General features: G+C 46.5%; 1 protein-coding gene across 1 annotated transcript in view; it reads right to left on the reverse strand.

Annotated features, from left to right (window-relative positions):
• INSR (insulin receptor) overlaps positions 1 to 22,677 on the reverse strand; it is a 52,241-nt gene that overhangs the window by 20,002 nt on the left and 9,562 nt on the right. Inside the window, exon 3 of the mRNA XM_074565327.1 lies at positions 592 to 907. Coding sequence (XP_074421428.1) covers positions 592 to 907 — 316 coding nt within the window. The remainder of the gene's footprint in view (positions 1 to 591; positions 908 to 22,677) is intronic.

Raw genomic sequence — 22,677 nt, forward strand, 5'->3', positions numbered from 1 at the left:
CTTGTTTGTTACATTGTCCATTTATGTCTGGCACAGCTTGAACCTGCTCAATGAAAGTAATTACAGGGACGAGGGACAGATATTCTGAGAATGATCCACTCAAAAATACACCACGCTCTTCTCATTAGACGTGACTTTTGTCTGTTCTGCTCGACAGCAAGGCTTTCCAGCCTGAGGTCTGCTTTGGAGGGGACGGCAGCAGGGCTACTAACGCCTCTCCATCGCCCACCTCCCTCGTCCCACCCGATCACAGAAAGACCCCTCCAGCTTGAGGACCCTCCTCTTCCTCGTCCTCTCCCTCCATCTCCCTTTCCCCACTTTTTCCAGGCTTGAGAGGAAACAAGGGAAGCCAAGGGAAGAATTAAACTACTGGCACGTGGTAGGCAGACCCGTCTGCTTTTAATGGCTTGAATTAGCAAGGTATTAGTTTGCAAATCATATTAAAGTAGACCAGGTAATTGTCACAGACACTCCAACGCCGGGAACTTTTCTTGCTCTTGACACAGAACACAAAGCTGCTGCCCACGCGAGAGAAAAGCACAGCAGAAAACCGACAGCACGGTTTCTTTACCTGCAGACACTTGTACTTACTTGCTGGAATTCATGATGTACCCTGACGGGCATTCGTGAACGCACTCGTTATTGTGGATAACGTGACACCCCGACTCCCGGGCGTTTTTGCATTTGTTGTGCAGTTCCTGGCAGAAGCTGAAGGTCACACAACGCCACCCCTCGAAGCGATAGTAACCGGGTGGGCAAGTGTCCACGCATTTGCCTTCCAGGTAGAAGTTGCGGCAAGCCACGCATTTTTCAGGGTTGTTGGGCTCCGTGCAGTCCCCAAGACACTCGCTGTGACAGCACTGACCATCGGAGGTGCAGCCTTGGGACTTGCAGGCAGCTGGGCAAACTGGGAGGAGAAAAGATAAAAGGCAACTGAGTATTCACAGGACAACCCGGTGATGTGCCACCATGAAAGGCTTACGAGCAACGACACTTCATCCTGCTCGGCCTGGCAACCTTCTTTTCATAGAGGCATCCATGAAGTGCAGATGTCTGCCTCATCTCCCCTTTTCAGTGTAAATTCCAAATTTTAACAACCTTTTTGAAGAATGCTATCATTCACCCTCACAAGTCATTAATGCTCATCTTCAAAAAGAGAAAACCGAGTTTTCCTCTTCTCTCAGTCCAGTGCTACGAGGCTCCCAGGAGAGCTTTGGTGACTCCAACATTATTTCTGAAGCCCAGAAGTGATGAGACTCTACAGCGAGAGCTCCCCAGCCTGGGATAGCCAGTTTCAGCCAAAAGATTCTTGTTTCTTAGTTTGCAAAACTAAGGTTCCCACAGTAATGCTGCAAATAGTGCATGTCCAACAATACTTCCACGTAACCCTTCAGCTTTATCAGGATTTGCTTCCTATCTGTCCCTCAGCCTGTCACCGGTTTCCCCGGAGGAAGCCTGCTGCCCTGGCACCCAACACGAGCTCTTCGGGGACTCTCCCAGCAAGTCCACAAAGAAGGGCACCCATGAGTGTCACTGCTTGAGGTTTTTTGTGGTTTACTTTTTAATTACCCATTACTTAGTGCCTCACAATACTTCTAATGAGTGGTTTGGGCTTTCAAATAGAAACCAAGCAGCAGCGTAGCTCGGAGCAAACGCCATGACTAACATTGAGCGCACTCAGAGAAGCCCTCAAGGAAGCAGAGAGGACAGACCTGTCCCTCTGCCGCTCAGCACCTTCACACGCCGTCTCAACCATTCAAACGAGGCTGAACCAATTAAGTCGAACCGCTTAATCCAGAAGACGCCACAGAACTTCAAGTCAGAAAAGACAGAACAAAGCTGAAACCATCACTACAAGAGCAAGCACCAAAGGCAAGTTCGGCTTTGACGCGGCCGTTTAAACAGCAGGAGGAAGAACTTTAGATGAAGGACGGGGGACGTGGGCCTGGATTTATCTGCATGGTGACAAACAGCTTTTGGGCTAAAGCTGTGAATTGCCATGACGCAGATGAAGACATCACCTTCTTCTCACCACACAGGAGGGTTTTGTCCAAGGGCACATCGGAACGGCTTCCCATGTCCTGCCCACGTGCCCTCGGTGAAGGGAGGAAGAGATCAGTCCTCCTGTGCTGGCCAGACCAAGGAACTTCACCCTGAATTAATACCATCTGCCTCAAAATTTCCCAAGCTTTCTGTCCAATATTCAGTGTTGAAGCAGGAGGGACTTTACTTGGGGAGGTCCCAGGCACAACGATGTTCAGGGGCTAAAATGTTATTTTTAATTTCTGGCTAATGCGCGCGAGCAGACCAAGAGCGGAACGTGGGCTACTTTTACTCAACCAAATGAGCAGCGAGTCGGACCCGCAGTGCAGCGCGATACCAACCTTTTGATGATCTAATCCCCAGCTGTGGTTAGGAAGAAAATCCCCCTCTGCCCCACGTTAAAGGATTGCAGAATTAAGTGCGTTAAAGCGGTTAATGCCACTCTTGGAATAAGCAGCAGTGGCTGCAGTAGGCGGGATGGTAACGATGAGCAACCTCTGGTCTGCTCCAGCCTGAGAAATCCTTTGAAGAGATATGAAATGGATGAGGTTGAAATTCTATCACAAGGTCAATTTAATCTCAAATACCGGACTGCTTCCATGTCAGTCATCCACTGCAGGTGCCTCCTCTGTGCATCCCCCAAGATTCAGCCCTTAACCAGAATCACAGGAGTGTGTTTCACCTGCTTTTACGCTGACCAACATTTTGCCCTTTTCTAGCATTAGCTCTTATTTTGTGAACCTGTCACAATTAGTAACTGCTCGAAATGCAGCAGCCAAATAGAAGCAACTTGCAGATGATACCTTGTATTAGACTAAATACAAAATGAGAAGCTTGTTTTAAAAGCACGGTTATACATTCTTTACCAGGCCACAGATGGAGCACAGTCTAGCAACAGATGTCATGGCTGCAGTTTATTAGAAATTTTGGCAAGAGAAAAACCCGAGGTAGAAAATTCCAGAATTTGGTCCCAAACACTATCAAACTTACTAATTCCAGTCTAAAATATCGAGGTTTATGGGGGGAAAAAAAGGAAGTCTGGGCTATTTCTCACACACCTCCCCACGTTCCTACGCGAGCACCGACACACCGATGCCTCACAAGGATTTCCACGCTCGCTGGTGCCCGCGCTCGCTGCGGCACACGCCTCCCTCAAGTGGGGTTAGATCCAGCTGGGAACTGGATCCTGCGGTGACGGCACGCCAGAATGATTTGTGCGAGCTGGAGGGCGGGCGCTGGCAGCGCAAACCACAGCGTTCACCATCCGCGCTTCCTGCAAAGGGGTATTTTTCCCGGGTCCGTTTCATGCTTAAGAACTACAAAGTTTAAAATAATTCAAAAGACAACATTTGCTTCTCAAGGAGTCAGCGGAGCAGACGGGTAATTTGGAAAAGTTGGCCCTCATGCAAAACACCCTGTGACACACGGCACCTATTTAACATTAAGCCACAGAGAATTTTTTTTTAATTTGTTATGGAAACTAATCTTCAAAGTCCTACGCTCATTTACACATTTCAAACTCAGCTGCCAATATTCACAGGGCAGAAACTGTTTAAGTTCTCAAGTTTAAAGGTTTTTAGAAGATACAATTAAACTATTTTTAAACTGTTCTTAACGTTTCTCTTTTTCCTGTTGTACGAGCTTTTGATGTCTAAGAGACAGCTTGAAGAAAGCAAAGCGGCCAAGGCAACTGCTTTTTTTCCATTAAGCACTCAAGACCAGAAGCTGTCAATCACTTTCTTGTGCAAATTCTCATTACACAAGATCCTGAGTAGATGTCGTCTTGACATTATCAACGCATGCATGCTAAAAGGCACCTGAATGTCACGTAGAAACCTCTCCAGCGTATCTTCGCTAACGCTTCTTGTAACTATTACTACAGCATCCAGGTTCCGTGACTCCAGATGGCTCAGATGTGGTTTTTTGTTTGATTTTTTTGCTGCCACATTACGCTTTCACTGCAGGGCAACCCCGAATAGGTTGGTGCTGACCAAGTGTACCTCGTTACCCCTTCCTCACTGACCACTGCGGACTCCGGTAATTGTCCCTGGCCCACATCGACTGGTGTCTCAGCAATGAGATCGCATTTTGGGAGCTGGGGCAGGGGCCGGTACAAACCGCGGAGGCACAGGGTCTGCTGGGACACGGCGTCTGCGCAGCCCCAGCCTCTAGTCAAAGCCCCAAGACCGCGGTGCCCCCCTCTCAGCACAGGGAAAAAGTCAACTCTCTTCGCTGCTCACCGAAGAGGAGAAAAGTCAAAAGGCAACTTCATAAATCCTGGTTAGAGACAAGGGAACAGCTATTTTGGGGTAGGGGCAGAAGCCACCACACTGTACCATAAAAGCTGCTGCAGGAAAAAGTGCTTCAGCACCAGAGCAAAGCTGTTCATGGCAGTCACGAAACTTCATCAGATCGTTAAGAACGAGACTTTTAAAACCCCTGTCCCAAAGACGACAAACAACATAATCTGCCCTGGAAGGGGGAGAAACGGAGCCGACGCGGAGGTTCAAACCTGTTGTTCCAGGGGTGAATAAATATTTAACTAGTTAGCCAGAGTGGCTCCAAAGACTTAGGAAACAATGCATTTTACAAACCTTTCTGATTATAGATTCAAACCGACATTTCTTCATGCTGCAGAGGCCCAGCTGGGGGGGACAAAAAGCAGCAGAGTCAGTGCAAAGGAATTTCTACCTCTGCGGATCGCTCCCCGTCGTTTCGCCACTTCCCTGTGCTTCAGGTGGAAACAAACCAGGCTGATACCGTAAACATACTCCTGAGCCAACACAGGCAACCAGGAGATCCATATTTAACAGGCAAGTCAATTAAGCATTAAGCTGTTCAGGTTATAAACACAGTTTGTCTGGATATTGAGGTATGATTAAAAACATTTGCATTAGGTCTCGTTTCTTTCTTTCTGCTAACAGAACAATAGCAGGGAATTGTCAGAAAAAGGGAAAAACCAAAAAGATAAAAATCACTCAGGGTAAGTTTTGCTGTTCCTTCGGGATCCTCTGCCTCTGGATGGGTTTGAAGAGCAACGTCCCGGGGGAGCTGAACTGAGCCTTCAAAGGGGTGGTGGTTTGGGTACGGCAAGAGGTACACTGTGCATTAAGAAGAAATTCTAACCCACATTTACGAACAGCAAGATGCTGCGTATGTACTGCACAGGGACAGACGATCCCACACGGTTTTGGACTGATCGGTCTCGAATCGACGTGATCTTTCCACCCTGCAACGACGAGCCCCGTCCATGTGAACGGGGGTCAGCAGGGGTAGTGGGGCCACCACGGGTCCTCCTAGCTGGCCGGGGCTACCGGCCGTGTCCCGTGCAAGCCATTCCTCGTGGCTGCCGGGCGAGCAAGGAGCAAACTCGCCTTGCGCCGTCGGGTCCTTTTTCATGAATTACGCAAGCTGTGTTTTGATTAGAGACAAGGCAATTAGGAGGCTCCGGATCCAACAAAGTCCAGGACAGAAAACAACTGCGGCAGGAGAACCGCCCTCATCCCCAGCCAATGCACTGGCTGCCTGGGCAGGGAGGCATCCAACCGCTCCGATCTGCGCAGCCAAACGCGCCTTAACCCCTTGCCAGCCGCCCCAGACGGGGGTCCCCAAACAACCCCTCGCCCCCCACCGCCCGCCCGCGACCCCACGCCACCCTCCGCGCCGCGAAACTCATGAGGCTAACGCAATTTATCCGACTGTCGCAGGGTGGTTTTTTTCCTCGCGGCGAGGGTTTCACTCCCGAGGCGTATTTATAACCAGGAGAAAAACGCAGGAGGAAGCCAGTACGGACCCGGCATTGACACAGCTTAAAATGGCTTGTTTTGGCTGCGATAATGTATCGCTCGGTGCCAGAGCTTAGGTTAGTGTAATGTTATATGACGTACACACGTGTCTAATTCAAAGCCAGAGCCCCACAGAAACAGTATCAGAGGGCTCGGCATTTCCCCGCGTTTTTTTTTTCCCCTGTTACTGTAAATGGCTGCAATATCTGCCATATAAATTCACCCCCGAGTAGCCTTGCACACACATATAATCACACTTGAGTTACTGTTGCAGTGGGAGCTGTAATTTAATTTCCTAACTGTGCAGTCGCGATAATGACCTCTGTAGAAATGGGCTCTTGCGGTTCTAAACAAAAACCAAACCAACAAGGAGGAAAAAAAAAAAAAAAAAAAAAAAAAAAAAAGGAAACCCAAGGACTAATCGCCCAGGGCAGTAACTCCTCTGAGCGTGTGTTGCAAGCATGTGATCTTAATTTAGCACTACAGAGTTTGTGCTTGTTTCCTGAGTTTCTGCAAGTGCTGAGCGGCATCGCTGCCATCAAAATCCACATGAATCTCATCTCCTTATAAAATTACATATCAAATCACGTTATACGTACCTAGCATTTTTCACTTGATCGCTTTTCCTCAAGACTAACTCACTATCTTCCTGTCAAGAAGATCCAAATTCAGTAAGTTGCTAAGTAGTGTTTGTTACAGAGTTCTATAAGTTTTATCTGCAAAACAATTTTTAATGTTTTCGCTCATGATCATCTATTTTCTTGTGAGCGTTTATTTGATCTGAATACGCCAAGATGACACCTAATCCCAGTGCATTAGCATTTCGTAAGGTTGAAAAGAGCTATTAAAAATTAAATAAGACTGTGTCCAGTGAAGACTACGTATAAACCTAAAATTCCATAGTATGGTGGGTGGGCAGAGGGTTGCTGCGAGAAAACCAGTGTGCTGCCAACCCCTCTGCACTGGGGCTTACGTCCGTAATTATTTCTTCATGTTAGGGGACTAGAGAGGCAGAAATCTAAAGCCCAAGCCCCACCAGCGGCAGTTCTGGGGCTGCAAACTACTCCCAGGGCATCCCGATGGCTGTACCATGCCTGGGAAGAACATGGTCATAGAGGCCCATCAGACTGTAAAGCGCACAAGGACTTTTGACCGCCTCGGTGACTAACAGCAGTAGCTCTCCCAAACCTCCCTGAATCTACAAGATCAATGGAGAAACTAGAAGAGAATAAAAAAAATAAGAGCTTAACGCGCTTCTCAAAAAAACCTACCAGCAATGCCTTACTCTGGCTGTAGTTATCAAGAAAAATTCAGGAGATATCACAAGACGTTCTAGCAAACTATGTCACTTACTCACACTGCTCTAACGTTTATCCCTCCCTCTTCCCCAACGCCAAAGACGCCCAAGGAACAACTCTCCCAAAACGCATCAACTCGAACGCCGTTATCCACACACAGGACTTCGGCTCTTAGCACCAATGCAGGAAGGAGAAAGTGCCAAATAAATTCAAGGTTTCACAATCAGCACTAAAATTAAAGTGTTATTTATAAAATAAGATATTGCAGTACATAATGCCACGACCCCACTGCATTGCGAGTTGGGAACGTTAGGACGTCCGTACTTACACAGGAACAGATAAAATTAACTGCAGGTGCCTCCCTTCCCATAGACAGCGACTTCCAAAAACAACACACTGTTACCAAAACGTCAAGGAAACTCTTCCCATTGACATTTCTCAGGACTACGTTTCAACTCTTATCTCATCTATCAGTAAGGATAAGAAAAAACTTGTTTCGCCTCCCAACCCTTTCACAAGTTACGTGCTTATTTGGAGCTACGGGGAATGTCTCAAATATTCCAAAACGGAAGCGGTGCCATTTGCAAACACCGGGTATTTGGCTGCTTCCCGCAAGGCATCCTCCCAGCCAAGAACAGCCGGCACAGCTAAAACCGACGGAGATGCTGGTACTGTTGCCTGGACCTGTTAGGATCAGCAAACGTGAGTTTAGAAGAGATAAAAGGTTTCGGAGTGGTGTGCCACCTTGTCCAGTGGCGATAATGGCTGGTACGGAGGTCGGTGAAAGGAGTTGTTGAATGGAGATAGGGGGGGAAAGCTGAGCTCTGGTGTCGATAGAGGGAAAGAGCGGATAAAGGGAGATCTCTCTAGAAGCGCAGTCTCTTCCATGCCAACCTTCTGCTGCTTAGCCTGTGGAGTGATCATAGAATGGTGTGGGCTGGAAGGGACCTTAAAGATCATCTCGTTCCAACCCCCTGCCCTGGGGCTTGGACGGAAGATAATCTATTATCTTCTGCGCTACAACTGCTGCTGGAGCATTTCTCTGGAAATAGAGAAATTTACTCATAGGCGAATTATGCCAAGGAATACAGAAGACGCTACGATGAACTCATACATACATGCATGCATATGTATACACACCCGTACTTTCCTTTATATAATCTATAAAAATATCTTTATATTTCAGTTGTCTTAATATGATGAAGGCTGGAGGAAATCCTCAACCGCAATGGATCCACGCCGCCTTTGGTCCCTTGCTCTTTATCTTCTTAAGAAGTCATCACCTTTGCAAATGAGCTCCTCCAGCCCCCGCACCAAGGACACAAGGCAGGACTTGCGCCCAGGCGTACAAAGCCCTGCGTAACTCCGGATTCCACGGCTCACCTCCGTGGCTGGAGTTCGGAAGATGGTCCAATATCACCTCTTATTTTCAGGGATAGGATCTTCTTGGGTTACAAACCTCAGTGATCAACATCCCTCACCTTTTCCCAATAAACCTTCAGGACAGGCTCTCATTTCCCCCATCTTCTACACCTTTCTGTTTCTTTCCCTTGAAGGTTTTCCCTCCTGCTCTCCTCTGTCATGCCAGCTACCTACATGGAGAAGTGGATACCTCCCACTCCGGTGTGCCTAAAATTGCCCAGAGAGAATAAAGATCAAAGAAACATTTTCCGTTTGTGCATTTTAAGCAGTGCACAGGTGTTTACACCGTGGCAGCAAGCTCCTCATGAACTGAACGCAGAGTGCAAAGCATCTCTCTCTGATGAGAGCTAGGAGACAAAGCTGAAAACAAACTAAATGAAAAAAAAAAAAAAAATTAAAACACAAGACTAGGTCTGTTTTCATTCTCCTGCTACCTTTCAATCAAGCCGATTCCCCAGGCAGGTAAAAACAACTCTCAGCAATCTGGCTAAATGGTTGGCCATCAAGCTCAAAACTCTCAAAACAGGGGGTATGATGTGAAAACACGGCAGCACTGTTAGAGGCGGAACAAGTGTCACAGAGTGCACACAAGGGTAGCGACGAGAAGTTGTAAATGCTTTACCTAGTGCCTACAACACTGCTGTTGTGCCGCTCTCTGGCAAGCGGATCAAGCCCGCTCCTTGTACTTTGTGTTCGAAATCACACGGGAGCTCAGCGCAGCAGAAGGGATCAGAAATAACCCCAACCTCTGCTCGCCGCCTTGCTTTCCTTTAATAGCCGAGTCCCAAAAATGACACTACATCTTCAGGCAAAACCTGGAGTCCCCAGCCAGTTATCGCTAAATGTCATGTCCCCATGCAAATCAATACTGTCAGTGCCTTTGACGGCTTATAATTAAAGAAGATTAAGAAGCCACCACACCCGCTCCTGTCCCTCGGGTCCCTGAGCACCAGGAGGCCAGACGGTTCCAAGGTTCGGTCCTTCTGACAGTAATTTGCTGAAGGGGCACTAAGTGAAATCTGTCTCCCTATAAAACGGGGGAGACACGTTCAGCATACCTAACCTGTGGCGAACACAGGGATTTGTAAGGAGTAGATAACTTTAAAGTAGTTTGGACATCAGCCACCTCATACTGTACTTCATTCCGTACATCAGAACAGAAGATCTGTAATTTAGACCAAGACCAGAACCTTTAAAGTTAATTTGGGGCGTTTTTCTGCAAAGCTTTGCTCGTTGTTTTACTCACAGCTATGAGGGTGCTTTTATGTTGTTACGGTTTGTTAAATTTCAATCCTTATTACAACCTAAGGATTTGTTTTTATCATTCAACGGTTGACACGCCACCTGGGAGCCTCATGAAAGCTTCACGTTAATATTTAACTATATATTACTCTCTCCGATGTACAGCATCTTGCAAACATCCCCGTTCACTTTAACCTACTCCCCTCAAACCTGCTCACTCCCATCGCCACCCCAGAAGACCCAGGAGAATCCAGTGATACAGGCAGCCGCGGATGTCCTAAAAATAAGTGTAAGTGGGTGTAAAGTCTCTGTCCATACTGTATTTTGAGTACAGATCGCACCAAGAGCCAGGTGACTGTATCAGCACAGTGTTGGGGACAAGCTTCTCAGCAGGACAGTTGATTTCTTAGTGATGGGCAGCATGGGCTGACCAGAATAAGAAGTCGAGAGCTTAGTGCTGAATGAGAGAAGATGCTGCTGCACCAGGACAAGCCATAAAAGAGAATTATGGAAGTTTGTATCTGCTCTACTGAGAAACAGAGACAAAGAGGTAGGCAGAAGTGCTTCAAAGTACAGTCATGGTCTAGGAACAAGGTCTCGTCTAATTTTTCCAAACATAGGTCTAACACAAGCTGCTCGCTTCACCTACAAACCCTGTCCTGAAAATGAGGAGCGATACGATCAAAGCATGAGGCGAAATATATAACCTTTGCTTTCTGCAAAGATAAGAGAGGGATAAGATCGCTTTTCTCAAGGCCACAGAGAAGAATGTTGTAGTAAACAAGGCAGGAAAGAATGAAAGCTAAGGTGACACATCCAGCTATGTGGGGATAAGAAAGATTGTGTTTTAGATATGTTATGTGAAAAGATGCGTAAAACGTAACCCCGACACACAAAAGAAGAGCAAATCTACACCAAAAAGGATGTACAGTTTACAGCAAATGGGAAAGCAGAGCTGCCCGTAACCGAGAAAGGTAATGAAACGGGCGGAAGTATAAGATTAACCACAAGGAGATTAAGCCGATAACTAATGATCTACGCAGAAATGTCAGACAGAGGTTAAGATTTTAATCTGGACAGATTTCACAGCGTAGTCATGAGTTGTAAACATCAACACTGACGTCGAATTTGTGTTTGTGGATGAAGACACTGAAAAGAAGGCAGAGAAAAAGAAGGAACGTAACTTATTCCAGACCTCACCTCCCAGAGAGCCGCAGAGGACGAGGAGAGAGAAAGGTAAAGCATCACCTGAAGGCCAGTTGTGCACAGAATCTACCCAGAGGATGTATTTTCCCCGCAAGGCACAGCTAACTAGCTCTGCTAACCAAATTGTGTTTTCTTAAGTTACCAGGATGCACGAACTGTTTTAGCCCACGGTCGTTTAGCATGCTGCCCAAATCCACGCCAGACAGGGACCGGCTGCGGTGGGAAGCCCATCACAATGCCGGTCTCTGTCCCGCCGTCGCCGCTCCGAGGGCGAAGGGTTTCGCTCCGTGCCAGGAGAGGCCGACTACCGGAGACGGCAGCCCAGGGGAGGCGACGCCGGGTCTCCAGCAGCCTCTCTGAGCAGGCAGCGCCCTTGGAAGAAGTGCTGCTGCTCAGCTGCCCGCTCCCCAGGATGACCTGAGGCCGGCAGCAAGCACCCTGGCAGGGATCAGAAACCAGAGCAGTTATACCCCACGCCAGCAGCCAGCACACAGAAGGAGTCACCCAAAGGGCTAACGCACTCGTCCTGCTGCTATCAAACCTATTTCCCACGTAGATACGTCCAAAACTAAATATCGTAAAGCACCTCTTCCGGTAATTTAATAGTTCTCACAGTTTTCTTGGAACCTACAATAATTTTTTTCAGAATCATGTCTGAACTGGGGATAGGAGAAACATACGCAGAGTCTCGTTACTAGGCACGCTAGTATCAAATGCATAGACTCTATGCACCCATAATATTCTCTCGATTACTCTTGTCATTTTGGCCTCAGCAGCTCATGCCCATTAATTCATACACCCTCCTCCCTTTGCCCTAAAGCAGTAAGTACGCTCTCCACAGTTTATTTCTAGGTATAAGAATTTACTTAGCAGTACTGAAATAGATACTGTTTGCTTGCAGTCCCAGAGCCAAGCAGTTGAGACCTCTCTATGAAATGTATTTTTATTTACTACTTGCCCTTGTCATCTCCAGCATACCAGCAAGGCCCACGTTCAAGTAATTCAATGTAGAATAGTCCGTGGTCCCACACAAACTAACCAACTCGGCTCTATCCAGATAGCTATCGGTTTAACGGCTTCTCGTTGCAAACATACTGATCCCTAGGGTTTTGATCCATAGGATGTGTGCTGTGCCACACCACTCTGCTTCTCTAATCAAAGCGCCAAACGAGAAATGATAAAAATGACCAAAAGCCACACAAATACAACCCTAAGGAAAAAGAAATGGCTATAGATTAGTCCAAACCTCATTAACTCCATTGCACAAGCCACCCTTAGCAGCTATTAATCTATTTCTCCTTGTAAATTATGCAAGAGAAAGTTGTAATCTGAAGGAATTTAATCCCAAACTAGTTTTGCCATCAAGGAGAGGCCAACAACAAGGGAACTGAATCTTCTGAAGTTGTATTAAACTCGGGGGAGATCTTGGGTTCTCAATCTTTCTTCTGCAATCGTTAATGGCTCCAACTGACAATTAACAGACTCTTGAAAATTCTGTTTCGTTTCATGCCTCTGTCGTGGTAAACTCTTAAAATAAAACTGACCGTCACTGCAGTCACTTTGTTCGATAACAAGGAAGTACAGTGGTAGCAAAAGTCTCATTATCTGCCCATGAAACTACGCTCGGCCGTCGAGAGAACAGGCTCCGCTCACCCAACACGAACGGCGCAGGCGCCAGGGCTGCTAAAAAGCTTGAGCTTCGTGGATGCTTATCAGCACAGGAGGCAAGATACGGTCTAATCACCAGCTACCATCAGCACTGCCCATTTCAGAGCAATTAAGACTATTCAGAGCTGGTCCAACTGACGCCATAGCGTGAGCCGGACACCTGCCGATCCCCAAACGGGGTAATTACTGCGAGGGGCGGAAACTTATGGAAATAATCTTACAACAGACAGAGTCCTCTGAAAAAAAATTACACAAACCAGTGTTATCTAGCAAGAGGAAGAGATAGGACTCTCCTCTACAAGAAATCTAAAGTTTCTCCAGAGAGAAAGAGTCTTTTTCTTAAGTGAACTGGGGAGGTTTGGAATCTCAGCACGGAGCTGCTGTTATTGAGAGCAACCTTCAACTGGAAGGGAGCCAAGGAAGTTTTCGAGATGCCGCCCAGTCCATCCACCTGTCCAAGGACAGACCAAATACTTTACCTAAGACATTTCTGACAGTTGCTTGTCTAAACCCATCCTGAATTCTGCCTCGAGGCACTTCCTGCGTTCGCCGTCTGAAGTTTACCAGCAGGTCGCTCCATCAGCTCCCCGTTACAACCCATCACCGAGGCACAGAGGGGCACAGAGCCGCCCCACAGCCAACGAAGAGATCGGTGGTATTGGTCCACATCCAGCTCACGATCCTCTGCAAAACACTTAGTACGAAGGGAAACACTTGACAGTTTATCGCCGAGCCCTGCTCAGTCTCCTCAGTATCAAAGCAAGGCTGGTATCTGAAACCCTGCCACTTCAGACCGGGCTTTGGGCGGATGGGTGTATTACTGCAGCGGAGAGTCACTGGCAAATCTGAGCACCGAGAGACCAAGAGCCTGTCTGAAAAACACAATCTGGAGTTCTTTTTGTTATCACAGATTAGAGCATGTGGAAAAACAACACGCTCTTCCCCGGTGCTGATCAACAAGAACCGTCACGCAGCAACTCCTCCTTTCGCCAAGAGGGCCATGCAAAACACGGGGACGTTTCTCTTATCACACCCACCAAATTCACGCGCTGCACAGGCTCACAGGAGAACATTTTATATTCCCCAGAACAAAACCTGACGCCTGATGCAGATACCCAGTTCTAACAGACTTGTACGCTCATTTTGTGGACTAGAAACATGATATCTAAGCACTGAAAGAGCAGCCAAATGCTATACAAATTATTTAAGCAGCCCTGGCGATAAGGTTATCAGAGTGTGGAAGAGAAGCCTAAGGAAAAGGTAACCTACACATCACATTTCTTTTGCTAATTTAATAACTGTAGGAACCTGACGGCAAGGTGAGCAGTCGTTTCGGATAAAGCACCCATTTCCACACAATTGCTTTTCCATTAAGTCTCCAGGTAAGAGTGCTACTGCACGTTAGGCTTTCCCTTCTGCCAGAAACACTGAGCGTCCAGAGATTCCCCGAGCCTAAAATCCACAGAACTGAATGAACAGAGAAGCAGTTTATTGAGCTTTAAAGGCTTCGCTTCAAATACAGTTTTAAAACAACAGCCTTATTCCTTTAAGCTGCGTTAAGGCTCCGCTGGGCGAGACTGAGCTCCATTTCCTCTCTGGCTTTTGGGAGCTTTTGAGGGGTACTTGCAAGGGAACTCTTGGACTCCTTCGTCCCAAACTGAAGCTGTGTAAACACATCCAGCGCGATCGGCCTTCCTTCAGAAAGATGACATTCAGAGAAGACTGAAGGCCAGAAAAAACAAGTCCTATCATCTGGTTTATTAAATCACTGCTGTTGTGTTTTCCCTGCCCATAGAATATAATTGCATTGTCTTTGCAGAAAAGACAAGAAAGATATTTGTCTGATACTCAAATTGTAATGAATATTGCTCAAGAAGTATTAAAATCCTCGCAGTGTCGTAATGCAACGTAGATGCCTAATGAAGTTTAAAATGGTAACAGAAAAATGCTTAGTTATCCCGTGATGTCTGCTGACTTGCACGTGCCTTATTCCTGGGAAACCCGATACACTGGTAGCGCTTCCTGCATCATTCCTAAGATTCCCTAATCGTGTCTGTAACAGTGCAGCAGGGTTCAAGCCCCCCTTCAAGTGCGAGCACTCCTTACGCACTATCTCAATCATAAAACTCTGAGAGTTTTAAGGTGACGGCTGAAGCAAGAGATTTCCACACGCTCAGTCCAGTGCAATAGCTGGAACTTGGTGGTTTTGCTGCAGGTTGCTCAGTAAAAATCTCAGTTGCTATTTTCAGATATTTCAGAGCAAACAGCTCGGAAGTGAACGGCACCTCACTCGCGTTGTCGGAAGCGAAGCTGCCATGCTCCACAGCTCTCCCACAGACACCGAACAATCCTTCCCTCCGACACACCGCATCGGACTTGGCCCTTTTCACGTCAATAGGGGAAAAATCAGCTGGCACACGGGCAACCCCGTTTTGTGCCATGCAGACTGCCTTGCCGTTTTGCCAGACGAGAACACGACGCCTCAGCACCGAACCCTTCTCCCTTGGCAGGAGAGGCCCATCCGCTCCTGCCCCTCTGAACGCTGCCTGGAGCCCGAGCTCTCCCTCCTGCCCGGGCACTGCTGCCCCTGCCACCGCTTTAAAGGCTCACACTGCGATAACGCCATGTGCTGTTAATATAATTAACCCCCCACAGCTACAAAACCAGAGAAGATATCAAAAATTGAGTTGGAAATTGTGACTACGCAACTCCAAGCCATGCCTGTTCCCAGGCCCTATAAACCTTCCCTGCTGCAGTCCAGCAGGCTTTATTTTACTGAGCAAATTGAGACCAACCTCCTCCCGCACTGCCCCAGACAATCCACTTTTTAAAAAAAAAAACAACACAACTAAATGAGGAATCGTGCCTGGGGTCAGGATAAAGCGAGCTTTGAGGAGCACGAGGAACCAGAAAACAACCTCAGACCTTATTGCTGCTCAGTCTGGAGGTATTTTCTCTGATCTCCGGCAAACTTGCTACCTAAGTTGCCTTAACCCTGTGCATTGACTTAAAAAAACATCAGTCTTTCCCTGTAACTTGAGCTGCGGCTCAGCTCATCGCGTCAGGGCCCTGAAATTCCAGCGTGGCCACATACCAGCAGCGACTCTGCGGGAGCCCGGAGTGACCAGCAGTAAGGTGTGCCCATCTCCAGGAGCCTTCAAACTGCACAGAAAACAAAAGATCGGAGTAGTTCTACCAACACATTAATGAAATCCCCCTTCCCCAACTAAAAAGACCTTGCAAATTTTACAATCTTCATTGGAGCAATCTTGCTAAAACCCTGTCACTTTTATTATCCTTCCACATGAACAAGGGTTACGATACTTAACAGCTCAACCGTCCGGTGCTTCAGCGACTACAGTGTGGGAGCTGGTGTCTGCAAAAGCTGAAACTGCCTGATTTACAATTACAATGGAGCCATATTTCTTGACATCCTTGAAAAAGGGCACCTCTAACCTGATACACAAGATTAAAATCACGTTTCTTTTTCTGGAGTGCACCAAAGTGCACACGCACCCTGAGCTCTTTAAAAATATGTAGAAGATAATCATTCCCAGCATTCTGCTGAATGCTATTCTGACTGGACCCTCTTTCCAACTCTTTCGTGGGATTTCCTTCAAAAAATCTCCCTCAGAGCCTCCAACCTCTCAAGGTGCTCGTGAGGCAGCCTCTGGTCAGGTAAGTAAGAAAGCACATTCTCAAATTAAGGAATTCACACTGAGGGGACTGAGCGAGAAGCTCCGTGTCCGTACAGAGCACTCTCTTGCCCTGCCCGCATCCTTCTCCTCCACAGCAATTCTGACCCTGGTTTGAAGAAGGGAGAAGGAAATTCCACATTAGAAAACTTTTTGGACACAAACAGGTGCCGAGCACCCTGCCCTGTTTTTTCAGTTCATTTAAATACAGATTCTCAAGGAAGCCAGTCTCAAATGAAGACATTATACTCACTTAGCCAACATTTAAGCATTAAGAGCCTAAATTAATTCTGCTTGTTTTAAATGTCACAAGCCAAAATAAAAGCAAGACTCCCAAACAACGTCAGCCCAGCCAGCACAGCGCCCAGTACCCTCCATCTGAAAAAAAAAGAAAAAAAAAAAATAGTCTAGATAAACACGGTGAAGGCACACAGTTGTAATCTGCAGTATTTCGGGGGCCGAGCCGCAGCGTGCTGGCTTGGCCCCTTACGCAATTCCAGCCGCAAACTTTGGATCAAAGCAGCGACTGAAATAACTGCGGGCACGTACCAAGCAGCTCGGCCGCTGCCCCCGCAACTTCCCGCTGCCCAACGGGATGTTTTCTCAGCTACCCAACAGCCCTCATTAAGGAGCATAAACATCCCAGCAAGTTCATTCACATCCCTCCAATAGGAACTGGCAGACAATTATAGGATATAATTGGGAAGCATGATCATTGAACTTTCAACCAGCTATTGTTGCAAGCTGAGAGAAGGGTTAGTGTCGCTTCCTCCAGGACACGGTCGGTTATTCACCAGCTCCATAATTAATCAAAAGGTCCTGAAATCCTCAACCTTTCGGCTATAAACAATCTTTCCACTGGGCACACCTGGGGGGTTTTGACCGTTCTTGTGTTTTGCTTTGTGTGTTTTGTTGGGTTTTTTTTAAACACAAAATGTATTTACAGTTGCAATCCCTGTCAAGTAGAATTCCTGATAGAGAAAGACGTTTCAGAGAGCTTCGCCAAGGGCCATACTTCGGTTGGTCTTACACGTGCTGAATATACTTCTTTGTATGGACTCAACGGTTCACAATCCCTTCAAAGCCTTTTACAGGACAGATTTCCAGTTCCTTCATCACAAAATGAAGGAATGCTATACCACCGTACACACCTTAAATTTATTTTGCTCTGTCTGCCTCGATCCGAGAAGAGGCATCAGAATTGCATTTGATTTACAATACTTTTATAATTAAATTTTTTAATACAGAATCATTGTTCTGCTTTCATTAAGGGGGGTGAAGGAAGGAAAACACACAGGTTATATGAACTGGCCAGTTCCTTATCTTCACTCACGGCACCAAAGCTCCCCAGCGTTCAGCAGGATTCGCTCGAAACCAAACCAGTCTCCTCCTCCCCGAGCAAACACATTGCATCAGGCGAACCACTCGCAGCCCTGCCACTCGCGCATTACTAACACAGGTTAACTCTGTTGCTCAGTATTATTTTTTATTTTTTTTTTTAACATTCTGGGACTTCCTGCTTCTACTTCCATGCCCAGACAACAGGGTTTTCCAACAAACGTGTCTGCCAAGTGTAGTCAGTCTTCTGTATTTTGTCTGACAAGGAGGAGTGCAGGTTTAAGGTTTTTACCTTGTTTAAGCAAACAAGGTAACCTGGAACTGTTCTTCAAGTGGGAAAAATAAGTATTCTACCTGAAGTACCCTTGGCATGCCACCCTTGGAAATCACAAGCAGTCGACGTCACCTCTGAAGATCAGAGACCTTAAAACATCCCGCAGCAACGTTAGTGCTGAACCACTGCATGAGAAATGTTAAACTCCTCCCGGTCCCCGCAACGGCGCGAACACTGACTTAGATAACAAGTATTTTGGGGAAGGGGCTGAGGATGAAAAAATTAAAATGGCAACTCAGACCAAACGAGATGAACACTTTCCCAATTTTCACCATATCAGCAGCCAAATACCTCATTCTCCTTTTTAACTCACCAGAAACCTTTGCCTTGACAAGACCTCTGTATAGAAATCAAAGTATCTTAACTTTGGGGAGAATTCTCTATATTCACTGCTTATTAACTGCTGGATGAGCTAGGAATTAGTTCTGTTCGAATGCTCTGACGATGGAACGGATCAGACGGTGGCCTCTGTCTGAAGTGCTGGCTGCGAACTGGGGAGGGGGAAGACGACCTCCAGCCCCCGCCGTGGTTCAGTAAAGGTGCAGCAGTGAAGAAGTGGAAGAAACGTAAATGCGGTGAGACCACGGGAGCTGCACACACGGGGATTTCTCAGCATGTTGAAACTGTAAGTATTGAAATCCAACAGTCTTGTGTCACCCCAGGTCGGTGGAGAGAAGCCCAACGAGATGCTTCTTCACAGCCCCAAGTTTTGTTTGGTGCTTTTAAAGTAAGTAGCATATTCTTAAATAGCCGTTCGTACGGACGGATCGTTTCCACCCCTTTCCCCCAGTTCTGGGCTGTATCACACCACCAAGCGCCATAAATCTTTTAACTACTCTTAATTAGCTAAAATTAATTAGTTTAGGATGTCTAGCCGTTCGCAAGCATCACAATAGCCCCAACCACAAGCACTACATGCACTCAATAAAGCTGTCGCTTGGCAAGGTTCAGAACAGACGCCCCAGTGAGATTATCGGGTGTCAACTTCCATCTGGCATTTGTCAGAGCTGGGGGGGGGAAGGCAGTTCTTATCAGATCTCCAAATAAAAGGAGCACTTCCACTTCATGTGGTAGCAACTGGAAACATTTCTTTTGTGTTTGAAGCTTTAAAAATATCTTGCCCTTGAGGTTGGCTACGTCTGCTCAGCGCTTCGAGACCCCTTTCCCATACAAAGGTAATAAAACTAAGCTTATGGTTACAGAAATTCCCAGCACATAAAAATTACAGGAAGCTGTTGCTAAGTAATATTTCTACCTAAGTAAACATCACAAAACGTTTCCCACACACACCTCTGAACTTTGTTATTCAAACCTGCCTTGAAGATGTTCATAGTTGCAGGATTTCTTCTGGCACCGGTCTCTTTAAAAGCTCTTGGTGCTTTTTCAAAGCAGTTGAAAAACATTTCAGGCTGAGCAATGTTTTTCCGAGTGCTTTGTTGTGTTGCTTGTACTAGGAAACAAAACAAGCTCCTAAAGCTACTCCTCAGTTCCCTACCTGTCCACTACCTGTCCCCGAATTTTCCCTGAATAAGTCACAGGAAAATTAAAGAGAGATTCCGTTGCACCCCTGCATCCAGACCTGCCTCCCCAACATCATAAAAAAATCTGGACAAACATTATTATTTTCATAGAGCACTGTTCTTTAGCAGCTCCTTTGCAGGGCAGTTACCCCAGACTGTCGTCCCTTCTATCAGCCCCGTTTTACCATCTTCTTCACTTGGCCCAAGCGGTTCCTATACCTTCCGCTTTCTTTTCAAGACGTTAATATTTTACAACAAATTCTAGACTGCACTAATGGACACTTTTGGTTTTATCGCATAAAGCAAGATAACAGTTTGAAGAAAGAGTCTGTCTACAAACCTGAAATGGCCCATACTCTTAATAACTCCAATTTCTTGGTAGCATGAAATCCCAAGATAAAGACGGTAACAGACTCCTACAAAGGTTTCATTCAGCATGAACAGGAGAACTTGAATTTCATCACATCCTCTAAGGAACAAAGCCTGTATTTCAGATATTCACCCTTATATTCCAGAAAGGTGGCCCTCCAATATTCACCAAGGGTCTGTCTCATATTGCAGGTCATTTTCCCGTGCATTTTTACTTGGCCATTCCACTTTTCCTTCCTATTACCTTACTCCACCTCCAAAGCACCCAATATGCGAGTAAATGGCTGAACTCGCCTTTATAATTAGACTGTCAAAACCATCAGGCTGCTTCGAATTATGTACGGGCACAGAAGACTCGCTGCAAAGAGAACTGGCAGGAAATCCTGTTTCAGAAGGAATTGTTCCTTCCGCAAGTAGAGTGACAGACATATAGCATTTTTTTATTACATAAAAAAACGTGGAAAAAAATGCAAAATATGAAAATCATGTTTGGCAGATCTAAACTGAGGTCTAGGACGTGGCATTTCCAGCATTTTTGTTGTCTACATTCTTCAGCAAAGACGTTCTCTGCACAAACATGCTGCACTGAACTAAGAACTATGTTTTTACGGCAATAAAAGTAAGTATGTACGTAAAAAAAAGCCTTAAAAAAATGTGGGCTGAAAAGGTACAAAACCTCCAGAACAGGGACAGCATTTGCCTGCCATAAAGAGCATACGGCTAGACCCAAATTCCAAACAGACTACATACTTCCCTCCCTTCCTACCCAAAATATAACATGAGTTGGCCTTAATTGAACCAACTTGCTTTTCACACCAACACGAGTAATTTAGAAAAAAGAAAGGAAACTTTCAGGAAGCACATGCCGACCAATCTCAATCTATGGTCTCTCCACCTACATGTCTTTGCACTCACACACAGATTCCTCAATATCGCAACTGTTTTTTCAAAGCGCGCAGCTGCCCACAAATCATTTCAGTTCCTCCCAGCCGGTTTCATCCACAACCTTAGCTCCAACGTCTGTAAGAAGATCCTTTACTTTGTTGTCTTGAACATGTTATCACCAACTGAAAAAATTTCTGGGCTGGAGTTGTAGCTGCAAGGATGATTCAGAGACTTGGACGTGTGCCTCAGAGATAATTATATGCTGTAACTGAAAGTTAGTTTTGGAGTTAACTGGGATATCTGTGCTGATGAGAATAAAGAACCATCAAAGATGCACCGTTTGAGATGGGGCAGGGATGACGTGAAGGCGGCGACCACGCGGAGCAGGTGGGGGACGGGCAGGGACTGGGGTGGAAGCGATGGGGGACACCAGGGACCCCACTCCAACCCAACCGTTGCCATCTCCTGCCCACTCACAGAGACCTTTCTGTGACATCTTTCAGCCTCGTGCTCTCCCGGACTCCTTGCCCATCCCCTAATTCTCTCCAGGCTCAGCAGGCTGGAAGAGCTTGCCAGCTTGGGACTCCTCTCGGTCAACTGACACACACTCGGCAACATCAATATTTACATATTCTTTAAGGATTTTTTTCCGGTAGACAAAACAGCAAACAAAACATCCTGACCCGCGGTCCCAGCACTCTCCGGCAGCGCTAGGGGTTTGACAGCAACAACTTCCCATCCAGAGATGCAAAAGCAAAAACAGCAAAGAGGAGATTCCACGCCAAGTTTTATAAAACAAACTAGGGACACAAACAACCTGCCTTAACACAAACAACACACAAACACCAAACTTCCCCCAGGAAAGTTATACTGGAATTGATACGTGTCTTTTAGTCAATGCCGGAACGAAAAAGAGCAAAAACAAAAGAGGGGAACACACTTAAAAGCAGAGCGACTGGAGACTTCAGCACAGCACCAGCTGATGGAGATTCCCAGATAAGCTGCAGAAATGCGGAGGGAAAGACTTCATGACATCAATACCCTTGGTACCGGGAGCTGTTACGAGGCGCTTCAGGGTAAGGAAAGCCAACGCACAATTCACCCAAGCTCTTAATAATCTTGACAAAGGAGTTACACACGCTAAGGATACGTTATGGCTGGCGCGAGAACAGAGAACACCGCGATTCCACCACCCGGTTCACTAAATAAACGTCACAATCTCTACTATAGTTACCAGCGTCCGTGTGTGCTGAAGTCTAAAGGCGACTCGAAAAAGTCTAAACGACTGCTCAAGCTGTGAAAATAACTTCAGAAGCACACAGGCAGGTGTCACAAGGCAAAATATAATCCAACGAGCTGGTGTTGAGAGCACCCAGCTACCAATAAAGAAAAGTACAAACCTTAGCGTTCAAAACAAAGATAAGCATGGCTGGTTAAGTGGTTTTCAAAACACACACCAGTTACAGCCAAAATCTGCAGGAGCACTGCTCCTCTAAATCCTCCAGAAGGAACTCAGAAAACCAGATGGGAGCATCTGTACGTAACTACTTTGGAAACAATTTTCACATTCAAATTTCAACTTCAAATCCAAGTCAAGTGGACTTACCAGCTTGGCTTCCTTCAGCAACCGAGCTAAGACAGCCCGCGACACCGCACGGGTACCCTCTCAGGAATTTAGCTGAATTTGAATGAGAGGCTCAGGAGCGGAGATTTCTGCCCCAATGGTAGAATACAACATTCCTACAGTTTTCATGGAAATCGCAGCCATATAAAGGAGCGAAACCCTACATTCCAGCCTGCTGTAGCACAGCCCCAGAAAATTCACAGGAATGAGGGACATCACGAATGATCTAGCCACTGAAAACGGTTCAG

This window comes from Larus michahellis, chromosome 23, assembly GCF_964199755.1.
Source record: "Larus michahellis chromosome 23, bLarMic1.1, whole genome shotgun sequence".
NCBI lineage: Eukaryota > Metazoa > Chordata > Aves > Charadriiformes > Laridae > Larus > Larus michahellis.